This window comes from Maylandia zebra, linkage group LG3 (genome assembly GCF_041146795.1).
Source record: "Maylandia zebra isolate NMK-2024a linkage group LG3, Mzebra_GT3a, whole genome shotgun sequence".
Classification (NCBI taxonomy): Eukaryota; Metazoa; Chordata; class Actinopteri; order Cichliformes; family Cichlidae; genus Maylandia; species Maylandia zebra.
In genome coordinates, this window is record NC_135169.1 from 13,017,255 (window position 1) to 13,029,744 (window position 12,490).

Consider the following 12,490-nt stretch of genomic DNA (forward strand, 5'->3'; position numbering starts at 1 on the left):
TCCAGGGAAACGGGGTGGTTATGGCGGCACTTAGAGTTTGAATCACTCGCCAAAAAGCAGTAATCTGCTGTCACTCAAAAACACAATGTCCAATCTCTCCCAAACGTCTCAGGTGTGATGAGACTCGAGCTTGGAAGTGTTTGTTATGCCATTTATACATAATGGTTAGAGCGCCACCTAGTGGCATGACTATAATCCTGGTTGAATAAGATGAAATGTTAGCTGGTGATTAAAAGCATGAAATCCATCAATGTGACATCACATCGGACGTGCCGGTTTGAGGGGTTGGCAGTGGCTCGACGTGCCGGGGGTGCGAGGGCCCTCATAACGCTGCTTGCAGCTTTAATTATTATTATTATTATTATTCACCCCAAACAAGGGCCTTTTTGAGGGCCTAAACATGCTCAAAAACTCATGAAATTTTGCACACATGCCAGGTCTGGTGAAAAATTTTGTATTTTAATGGTTTTACATATGAGCACTGGGAAATGGCTCTACAGCGCCACCTATGCCTTGTTAAATGCAGCCCTACGACCACATCGTTTGAGCTACATGTATGAAATTTGGCACACATGTGTATCATGCCAAGACGAACAAAAAAGTCTGTGGGCCCATTGACGCAAACCCAACAGGAAGTCCGCCATTTGGAAGAGAAGGTGACATTTTGGCTCTAATTTTGCCATTTCCATGCCTCGAACTTTTGCGAACTCCTCCTTGGGGTTTCATTTCATAACCTTCAAATTTGGACAGTGTCAACTACACCCTTGTGCCATGTTAAATTGCGGAGCTTTTGAGTTTTCACAATACTATGAGGCCGTGGCGCCATGGCGAATTTCGATGACTCGCCATGAAAATCTTATTGCCTCTCATTTTGTCATACATTTTCTGACCTTGACCAAAGTGAACACATATGATAAGGCTCCACCCCTGAACATATTTCAACTGCCATATTTGACATAAGGGCCAGCGCCACCTAGTGGGAACAGGAAATGTCATGTTTTACACTTTGGGGTACAGTATTGTGATGGGTGACATCTGCAGCCTCATATTTCTCCAGGAAAGCCTTAAGGAGTTGGTCTTGGGGTACAGTGAAAACTGTGAGTTTTCGCGAAAGGGTGTGACCCCAGCAGCATGGCGAACTTTGATGTCTCGCCATGAAGAAACAAATTAGTATAACTCAATGAAATCCAGTCTGATCAGTACCAGACTTTACAGGCATGATGTCAGACCCGCCCTGAACAGATTGATGTGCCCATTGTCGGGAATACAGACAGCGCCACCTAGTGGCAACAGGACATGTCATGTCTTACACTTTGTTGTACTGATTTTCACAGGTTCATCGTGGCCACCTCAAAAGCGGTGAATATCACCATCAGTCCCTCGTGATGCTTCAGTGCAAAAATTGTGACTTTAAACTGAACGGCGCACCCTGGTGGCAACGCTGTTCACCATGAAAGATGAAGTGGCTTTTGAGGGGCTTGGAAAGTTTATAGAGGCTTTAAATTTGGCCCACACCTCCAATGTGATGAATGCTTTCTAGTTATGTGACCATTTTCCTTGAATAGCGCAAAATGGCTCCACGGCGCCCCCTACAATATTCCAAAACAACAGCCCCTGCTCTGTGTTTCATCTATGAGTCTGAAACTTGGTAAGCTTATAGGAGATATCAAGATCTACAAAAAAGTCTCTTGGAGCAATATCCCAAATCCAACAGGAAGTCAGTCGTTTTAAAATTAATGTGTAATTTTGGCGACATTTTCTCCTCTTTTCAGGCTTCATACTTTCACGAACTCCTCCAAGGGATTTCATCAGATTGAACTATTCTTCAGTGTGTCGAATCCAAAGACCTTTGTGTTGTTAAATTGCGAAGCTTTTTACGTCCAGGGAAACGGGGTGGTTATGGCGGCACTTAGAGTTTGAATCACTCGCCAAAACGCAGTAATCTGCTGTCACTCAAAAACACAATGTCCAATCTCTCCCAAACGTCTCAGGTGTGATGAGACTCGAGCTTGGAAGTGTTTGTTATGCCATTTGTACATAATGGTTAGAGCGCCACCTAGTGGCATGACTAACTAATCATGAATGAATGAGTTGAAATGTTAGCTGGTGGTTAAATGCATGAATTCCATCAATGTGACATCAGATCGGACGTTCTGGTTTCAGGTGTTGGGCGTGGCTCGACGCGCCGGGGGTGCGAGGGCCCTCATAACGCTGCTTGCAGCTTTAATTATTATTATTATTCAGGCGAAACAAGGGCCTTTTTGAGGGCCTAAACATGCTCAAAAACTCATGAAATTTTGCACACATGCCAGGTCTGGTGAAAAATTTTGTATTTTAATGGTTTTACATATGAGCACTGGGAAATGGCTCTAGAGCGCCACCTATGCCTTGTTAAATGCAGCCCTACGACCACATCGTTTGAGCTACATGTATGAAATTTGGCACACATGTGTATCATGCCGAGTCGAACAAAAAAGTCTGTGGGCCCATTGATGCAAACCCAACAGGAAGTACGCCATTTGGAAGAGAAGGTGACATTTTGGCTCTAATTTTGCCATTTCCATGCCTCGAACTTTTGCGAACTCCTCCTTGGGATTTGGTTGTATAAGCTTCATCTTTGGTCAGTGTCAACTACACACCTGGGCCATGTTAAATTGCGGAGCTTTTGAGTTTTCACAATACTATGAGGCCGTGGCGCCATGGCGAATTTCGATGACTCGCCATGAAAATCTTATTGCCTCTCATTTTGTCATACATTTTCTGACCTTGACCAAAGTGAACACATATGATAAGGCTCCACCCCTGAACATATTTCAACTGCCATATTTGACACCAGGGACAGCGCCACCTAGTGGGAACAGGAAATGTCATGTTTTACACTTTGGGGTACAGTATAGTGATGGGTGACACCTGCAGCCTCAAATTTCTCCAGGAAAGCCTTAAGGAGTTGGTCTTGGGTTACAGTGAAAACTGTGACTTTTCGCAAAAGGGTGTGACCCCAGCAGCATGGCGAACTTTGATGTCACGCCATGAAGAAACAAATTAGTATAACTCAATGAAATCCAGTCTGTTCAGTACCAGACTTTACAGGCATGATGTCAGACCCGCCCTGAACAGATTGATGTGCCCATTGTCGGAAATACGGACAGCGCCACCTAGTGGCAACAGGAAATGTCATGGCTTTAATTTTGTTGTACTGATTTTCACAGGTTCATCGTGGCCACCTCAAAAGCGGTGAATATCACCATCAGTCCTTGATGATGCTTTAGTGCAAAAATTGTGACTTTAAACTGAACGGTGCACCCTGGTGGCAACGCTGTTCACCGTGAAAAATGAAGTGGCTTTTGAGGGGCTTGGAAAGTTTAAAAAGTCTTGAAATTTGGCGCACACCTCCAATGTGGTTAAGGCTTTGTTGTTATGTGATCATTTTCATTGAATATCCCAAAATGGCTCCACAGCGCCCCCTACAAAATTTCAAAATCACAGCCCCTGCTCTGTGTTTTATGTATGAGTCTGAAACCTGGTAAGCTTATAGGAGATATCAAGATGTACAAAAAAGTCTCTTGGAGCAATATCCCAAATCCAACAGGAAGTCAGCCATTTTAAAATTAATGTGCAATTTTGGCAACATTTTCCCCTCTTTTCAGGCATCGTTCTTTGACGAACTCCTCCAAGGGATTTCATCACATTGATGCAATCTCCTGTGTGTGGAATCTAAAGACCTTTGTGTTGTTAAATTGCGAAGCTTTTTCCGTTCAGGGAAACGGGGTGGTTATGGCGCCACGTAGACTCTCAATCACTCGCCAAAACGCAGTAATCTGCTGTTACTCAAAAACACAATGTCCAATCTCACCCAAAGGTCGCAGGCATAATGAGACTCGAGTTCGGAAATGTTTGTTATGCCATTTGTACATAATGGTTAGAGTGCCACCTAGTGGAACGACTAGCTAATCATGAATGAATGAGTTGAAATGTTAGCTGGTGGTTAAATGCATGAATTCCATCAATGTGACATCAGATCGGAGGTGCTGGTTTTAGGTGTTGGGCGTGGCTCGACGCGCCGGGGGTGCGAGGGCCCTCATAACGCTGCTTGCAGCTTTAATTAACTGTTGTTTTTAGTACGCAATAAAAATAAAATGCTACAAATAAAAATGTGGCACACAGGTTACCTTAAGGCTTGTCACCAAACACAGAGTAATGAACATTAGGCTGAACTATTGTACTAATTGCCACCTTAAATCTCATACTGCTCTAAAAATTTCTACTGCAGCTCACTCCCAATTGCAATTACGTTGAACCCCCCCCACCCCCATACATGCCAACAGTTACATTTCTATTTTCCTTCTTATGTCTAGAACTGCAATTTTAGTGCTTAAAATTTTCTTTTATCTTTATACATATTTATTTAACCTATAGTGTTAGTGTATTATACTCAATATTATTATTAGTGTGTATTGTATTATACTGCTCAAAGACTTGTCTTATGCTCATCTAACACATTTCATTGCAGTGTTGAACCTGTGGTAACGTGCATTTGACAAATAAAGCTGAAAACTGAAAACAAAAACAAAGGAAGACAAACATCAGAGAAATTTCAGACATGCTGGTTCAGGTGAGTCTGCTTGTCTTCATGTTTTCTGTAGGTCAAAACCCACCAACAAGAAGCACAGCAGAAATTGAATGAGCGACTATGAGTCCGAATGGAGCATTTATCTTCTCTCCCACACTGACCCTTCTGATTATTAGCTGACCTGCAGGAGAGAAACAGGTGTGAGGTGTCAGCTGTCAGGTAGGTGATGAGTGAAGAACAGAACAGAATCCATTTCCTCTTCAAACTGCTGTCAGACATTATCTACTGCACTCTGATCACATCACTCAGACCAGCTGCTTTCTACAAAGTCTCATCAACAACATCTTTAGAAACAAACATCAACAACCAGGAAGCAGCTTCACCTCTGATCACACACACACTCAACTCTACTCACTCACCTGGAGGAACAACATGAAGGTAGATGATGTTGCTGGGGCCACCTTCAAGAATACCTCTGCTCTTTGACTCTCTGATGCGACACTCGTATGTTCCAGTGTCATTAGTCGTCACATCTTTCAGAATCAGAGACGCGTCTCCATCCTTCATCTGTCTGTCCTGCAGATCCACCCGGTTCTTGAATGATGGATGCTGGCTGGCTGGATCAAAGTGCCCATCCCGGTGCAAAAGGACATATTCTTCATTTAGATCAGGTTTGCTCCACTCTACACCTATGATGGTGTTTAAAGCTCGACATGGCAGAGTGACGTTCTGTCCAGACTCAGCTGTGATGCTTTTCTCATCTGAAAGAGGAAACAACACAGAGCAGAGAGACTGAAATTTTCTCTTCTAAGGCAGCCAATCAGAGTGAGATCAGAAAGAGATCATTGGCCTACAGTTTTTTTTTCCTTCTTTGTGATTCAGTTTCAGTCCAGCACTTTGTCTGCAAAGCATTCATCAGAATCAGAATCGTTTTTATTGGCCCAGTATATGTGCAGACACATACAAGGAATTTGGTTCCGGTAGATGGTGGCTCTCAATCACAGCAATGTAAATCACACACACACACACACACACACACACACACACACACACACACACACACAGGTGTCTATATATACATTACATATGCATACACATAGCTGTGTAAACCAGCTATAAATAACCAATCGAAACTTATAAACATAAAATACATAAATGAGGTGGAATGAATACTACAGAATGTAGATAAGGTGCAGTTGCAGTCTGGCAGTGGGAGCAGTGCGACAGGTCAACTGTTTAGGAGGGAGGTGGCGAGGGGAAAGAAACTGTTCCTATGTCGGGTGGTCCTGGTCTGCAGGCTTCTGTACCGTCTGCCAGAGGGCAACAGATCAAAAAGTCTGTGTCCAGGGTGTGAGGGGTCTGTGATGATTTTCCCTGCCCGTTTCCTGGTTCTTGAGAGGTACAGGTCCTGGATGGAGGGCAGGGGGGCGCCGATGATCCTTTCTGCTGCCCGTACAGTCCGCTGCAGTCGGCTCCTGTCCTGTTTAGTAGCTGCACCATACCAGACTGTGATGGAGGAGCACAGGACAGACTCAATGACCGCAGTGTAGAACTGGATCAGCAGCTCCTGTGGAAGACTGTACTTCCCCAGTTGTCTCAGGAAGTACATCCTCTGCTGGGTCTTTTTGAGGATGGAGTTGATGTTGGTCTCCCACTTCAGGTCCTGGGAGATGGTGGTACCCAGGAACTTGAAGATCTCCACAGTTGACATGTATATGTTTAGTCCACCGGCTTTCACTAAAAAGGCAATCTAGATCATGTTGGAATGGAATTATTTGAAGTGCCTCAATTCTATGCTTTATATTAACTAAAAAGCCATATATTATATGGCATATAATATGCTTTGGAGTTTGTATGTGCTTTGGAATTTGTACATACTTTGTCTCAAGGGGCCACCGTATATATATTTATATATAAATACTAGGGGTGCAACGATATTCGTATCGATATTGAACCGTTCGATACAGTGCTTTCGGTTCGGTACGCATATGTATCGAACAATACAAAATTTGTAATTTATTTTATCAACTTTCCTTCTGATGATGCTGTCTGTGTTGAGCGCTCAGTGAATCTGCGTTCGACTACTCCGCCTAGGGTCGACAGTGCAGCCTAGGCGGAGTAGTCAAACGCAGATTCACTGAGCGCTCAACACAGACAGCATCGTCAGAAGGAAGAGCGCAGGGCAAGCTAGCGAGACAGAAGTTAAGCTCCCCTTACAACATGGACCTCCCCCATGGACCACCCTCATTCAGATCTGGCGTTTGGAATTATTTTGGTTTTCATGTGACGTATGACCCTGAAGGTAAGCGAGTCATGGACTAAAGTAAAACAGTATGTTGGATGTGCCATGCAATGCTCAATTACATGGGTGGGAACTAGTGTGTTAGCGCAGTTAGCTCGTTAACGTGTTGGCCGTCTAGCCCCATGCACGGGGCGATCGGCGGTAGCTCGTTAACGGAGATTTGCCGTGTTGTGGCGTTAAGGTCATTTCAACGAGATTAACCTGAAAGCACTAGTGGGAACACAACGAATATGACTGCACATTTACGCCGACATCATCCTAGTGCAAAGACAAGTGGAAGCAGAAAAAAAACAAGCATGCTACTAACTTTAGCCGAGTCATTTAGACAGCTGTTAGCACATGATTCTCCTTATGCTGCTGAGAATATAGCCCAGAAGAAGCGGATAGTATAGCTTTTATTTTGGAAAGAGACATTTCTCTGTAATAAACTCTCTTTTCCAAAGATGAGTGATTCCTCAATCAGATACAGGGCTTGCAATATCGCTAGCCCGACGTCCTGGGGCTAGCGATTTTTCCAGTCGGGCTACCAAAATCTATCTCTGCCCTGCCCGTCGGGCTTTTGTAGGAAGGAAAAATATATGTCAATGCTTTTGCATTCTTTCGGAAATGTAGCTGGGTAATTATGTCATTGGCATCGGTGAGCCACTGTCAATATGTGACATATTGAAATCGCGTTTGAATTTGCGCTTGTTTTTTTGCTTTCACTTTGCAATCGCGCGAACTGTGTATAGAGAGCGACAGCACTGATCTGTGAGTGATGATAATTTGTGCACCAATTCCTCTGACATCGTCTTATTAATCGTTAGCTTACTATGCAAACATGACAAGTGAAATCTCCCGCAGCAAGCTTAAACATGTGAGAGGTTGATCGCGCAGAGAATCGCTGAGCTTATGTGAGTGCGTGTGTAAAAGCAGCAGGATATATATTTGACTACGATGACCTGGATGACTGAGAACCTTCACAGACAGATATATATTTTAGTTCTGCTGAGCCAAATAAGACAGGTCAGGGTGAAGAAGTGACAGCCAAAGAAAAGCTTACCACAAAACGGAGAAGTTATGACAAATCAGACTATAAGGCAAAAAGAAAGTGCAGCTTTATGGTTTCATGGACAAAAGAATTTCTGTGGCTGCAATATGACGAGCTATATAACCAGGGGTGCACATAAGTGGTCCGCAGGTGCGCATTCGCTGTCAAAATAAAAAACACGCACAAGGGTTAGGGTTAAATTTAAAAACTGTACTTTTGAGTTAAAATATATATTTATAATTTTAATAAATGACAAATTAAAAAGGCATGAACATTTTTTTTGTATCGAAAAAATATCGAACCGTGACACCAAAGTATCGAACCGAACCGAACCGTGAATTTTGTGTATCGTTGCACCCCTAATAAATACATAAATAAAACCACAAGTTTTTTTTCTTTTACATTAGTAATTCCTTTGGTATGACATTTCCATGCCGATAGAGGATGGATATGATCGGTGTGTGTTGTGCTTGTCCCCAGAACATGTTTTATTATCCAGAGAAACCCCTGAATCCTGAATGAACTGCTTATCTTGCCAGCACAGACTGCAGAAGCCCTTTGTGATTTGCCTCTAACGTGCTCCCTCCTGGGGAGGGTGTCGGGTGTCAAAGCAGTCTGATACGTCAGCCGGCAAGCGTGAGTTCTCCAGCCTGCAGCGTTGGCTCCTTCTCCAGTGTATTGCCTGTGGGTCGCTGGTTTGCTGACCCAGCATGGGCCCCCTCAGTGAGCTGAGCTTCCTGGCTGCACCAGTGTCTTATTCGGTTTACTCTTGCTGCTGCGAACAGCATGGAGCAGCTGCTGGGTGCTGCGGATGGACCGTGGGTTCACATCCATAGCTCAGCCCTCTACTTCAGCGGCCGCGCTGCTGCTGCAGGCTGTGTTCCCCTGGAGTATTGCCTGTGGTTTGCCCGTTTACATGCCAGTCAGACCTTGCTGTGTCTGGTACATCGGCAGGCAGGTGAGCTCTCCAGCCTGAGGCGTTGGTTCCCTGTCTGGTGTATTGCCCGTGTGTCGCTGGTTTACACAGCCAGCGGGGGCCGCTCAGTGAGCTGAAACTTCCTGACTGTCCACGAGTGTCTCGTTCGAGTTCACTCTTGCTGCTCCCCTGTCTGTAGACGGCACGAAGTGGCTGCTACGCCCTGCTGATGGACCTTTGGATCACAGCCCCACTTGGGCCCTTCACTCTAATGCTGGGCTTACACTGTGCGATTTTTTCAGTCGCGCGATTCAGCTCCTGCTCAAACTGTACGATTGACTCGCAGGGGTTAGAAGTTCATAGGTCACGATGCAGGGTCTCACACTATACGGCCCGATGCTCTGATGCGACCTGAGTGCTCACACTGTGCGTCCATAAAATGAAGGTTATAACAGAAATTCTGTCGCTCTCTCTCTCTCTGTCTTTCACTCACACAGACACGCACACCACCACCATCAACTTTGCTAAATTGCTAATGAAAAACATTGATCAGGCAGCTGTGATTGACCAGCAGTGTAAATCCAACTATTTTCAAGGTTGTTGTGTCGTGATAATTTTGTGAGGCCACATCGAAAAGGCTCGGATGAGCTTTCCAAAGTTCTACAAGTTGTGCCTCCATCGCTTGTGTCCAGATCACACGCTGCACTGCCGTGCTGCGCCGTTCTTTTTCGCTGACATTTGTGTTTGCGCGTGCGCAGTGTGACAATCTGCGGTGACACCCTCACGACGGTCGCGAGGATTTCAAACCTGTTTGAAATCCTCGCGACCAAGCGATTGATGATCGGGAGCTGGTCGTGAGGTGTTAATCGCGTCTTGTTACCCCACGTATACTACACGATGCACGACGCATGATGAAGGCCAAAATCGGGCCGATCGCCAAAACGGTCGCACGACTCAAAAATCGGCTCAAAATGGGCCAAAAATCGCACAGTGTAAGCCCAGCATTAGTGGACTAAGCCACCAGCTCATCCCCAGTCTTCGGATGTCGTGAGTCGGCTGCTTGACTCTGGGGACAGAACTGGGGCTGCGTCTCTACCTCGGCCATCCCGCATCCCTTACTTGGCAATCCACTCCGCAGCAGTGGTGGGCTGACCTGAAGTGGTCACTCAGTTACAGTCCTTGCGTCCTACGGGACTTGCTTAGGCTAGTCTTGCGTCTGGCAGACTGATGCCTCCGCCCCCCGGCTCGGCCTTTGTGTCTGGCGAAGCCCTGACCGGGGTGGTGTGTATATATGTATATTTGTAAATAGTTCATTGGTACTTTCACTCTGTGATTCGGGTGCACTGTCTCCTCGCAGGGTGTCTGTCTTACATAGTTACCCTGTACATATAGAATATGTGACGGAGTGGAGAGATAGTCTCGATATGATAGAGAACGTACAGTTACATTGTAACCTTGGCTCTCTGAGTGAGAGACTCTCTCTTCAGGCTGCTTGGAGATGCATCCTGATTAAACTATCACCAGTGTTTGCACAGCTGTTTTTTATACGTAAGCTGTGGAGTGTAAGAGTGTCTTAAAGAAATATCCACATGCCACGACCAAGGTCATACCCCGTACATATAGAATGTAACAGCATGGAAATAGAGTCTCTCACTCAGAGAACAAAGGTTACAATGTAACCATATGTTCACTCAATGCTCAGTAAACATCAGGTTCACAGAATCTGTTATTTGTTTTAAAATATAGTCTACTCCATTTCCACCAAGCCTCTTACTTCCTACTTAAACACAATCAATCAGTCAATCAATAGTTATTAGTGGTAGTTTTTTTAGTAGTTATAAGTGAACTGCTGTTATTTTGTACTTACCTGCAAACACACAGACAAAAAGCAGCAGAGTAAAGCAGAGCGACTCACTCGCTGCAGTCATTTTCTCCTTTATCCAGTTCAAACTCCAGCTGTTAAAAATCCAAGGATGCTGATGTTTTCAGGAACAAAATCTGAAACTGTAGATATCAGGTAACTGCTTTTAACAGTCTTTGTTTGATTTGAGGTTGAGGGTGTGTGTGCAGTGGAAAATCAGTTAGTGGGAAGGCAGGAGAGATGCATGTCCGAGCATGACAGTTAAATAACAGTGAAATAACAGCAGTAACTAGGAATGTGGGCTTGACCGAGGACCCAGTTCTGCTCCTGTTTTACATATATCATAAATACACAGAAAGTAACGAGGGAAGTGGAAGCACACGGGGAACACAGCTGAGGACAATTACACATGACAGAGTGGGGACACGAAACTGAAAATGCTGACACCAAGACACGGATCTTAAACATAACACAGACAGTACACAGAGACAGCAGAGAGAGCGAGAACACGATTGAAAGAGGAGCAAAGCACAATCACCACTCACATCACCATGTACACAGTCGCACAGAGGGAGACACAGAGGAGAAATCTAATAAACAATACTGAACAGAATATCCTAGGAAACCTCAACATAATGCAAAATATGACAGAAAACGCAGGACACTTAAACTGTTGGGTCACAATGACCCAGGACCATGGCAGGAACATCAATGAGCGTATGTTAGGTTTTATTACATACCCTGCATTGAGAAATAACAATTCAGCTGCTTTCCAAAACATAACTAACCTAAGCCCATTCAGTGATGTCCAGAAAGTACTAATAAAATATTCTATCATGTACAGTTTTGCCCCCAAAATGTGATTTAAAAAAAGAAAACATTCAAAATCAGTTTTTTGTGCTTTCTCAAATCCTAAACAGTGACAGTTTAATAATCTGGAGACAAAACATCATCAGCACGTCTGATTCTTTGAGTAGATCTTCACAATATAACCCATGCTGAGATGGTTTAGGGGATTATTTGCCCATATCAGGTTAACTGGTTACCTAGCAAAATGAACAGGGTTTACATGGCCTACTGTACATAAAAAGAAGGGAGACTAACTGATCCAAATGCCTGCAGGGAAATTAAAGTGATATGACTTCATTAGAAATAAAAGTGCACATTTCACTGGTGCCTACAGGCACAGTCATGTCTGGGCTTGAGCTGTAGTTAGTTTCAGTCTCTGCTGGTTTAACAAACATTAAAAGAGAGCTGAATAAAAGTTACAAATGCTGGAAACTCTAATAACAAGATTAAATGAACGTTTCTTCCTCTTTGACATCTTTGGTGTCAAAGGTCAAACTCAGGTACAGCCACAGATCTCAGTACAGATAGATATTCAGAGTATTGTCAGAGCAACAGCTTTAAAATCGATTGAGTACCAGGGCTCAATCTGTTTAACTGAACAACATCTTTAGAAACAAACATCAACAAGCAGGAAGCAGCTTCACCTCTGATCACACACACACTCAACTCTACTCACTCACCTGGAGGATCAACAACACTCAGGTAGATGCTGCTGATGGAGTTACCACTTAGATGAGCTCTGTTCTTTGACTTGTTTTCTCCTCTGACATGACACTCATATGTTCCAGTGTCATTAATCGTCACATCCTTCAGAATCAAAGACACGTCTCCATCCTTCATCTGTCTGTCCTGCAGATCCACCTGGTTCTTGAATGATGGATGCTGGCTGGCTGGATCAAAGTGCCCATCCTGGTACAAAAGGACATATGTTTGATTTATATCAGGTCTGCTCCACTCTACAC

General features: G+C 44.2%; 1 protein-coding gene across 1 annotated transcript; it reads right to left on the bottom strand.

The window, feature by feature from the left end:
- Nucleotides 1–3,936: 3,936 nt before the first annotated feature.
- On the bottom strand, nt 3,937–10,892 carry LOC112430843 (coxsackievirus and adenovirus receptor homolog). Its single transcript, XM_076882617.1, has 3 exons — nt 10,686–10,892; nt 4,990–5,331; nt 3,937–4,751 (listed from the first exon to the last, which is right to left on the bottom strand). Exons 1-3 carry the CDS (start codon nt 10,744–10,746, stop codon nt 4,645–4,647), a joined length of 510 nt encoding a protein of 169 aa, XP_076738732.1. The 5' UTR covers nt 10,747–10,892; the 3' UTR covers nt 3,937–4,644.
- Between the last annotated feature and the right edge of the window lie 1,598 nt (nt 10,893–12,490).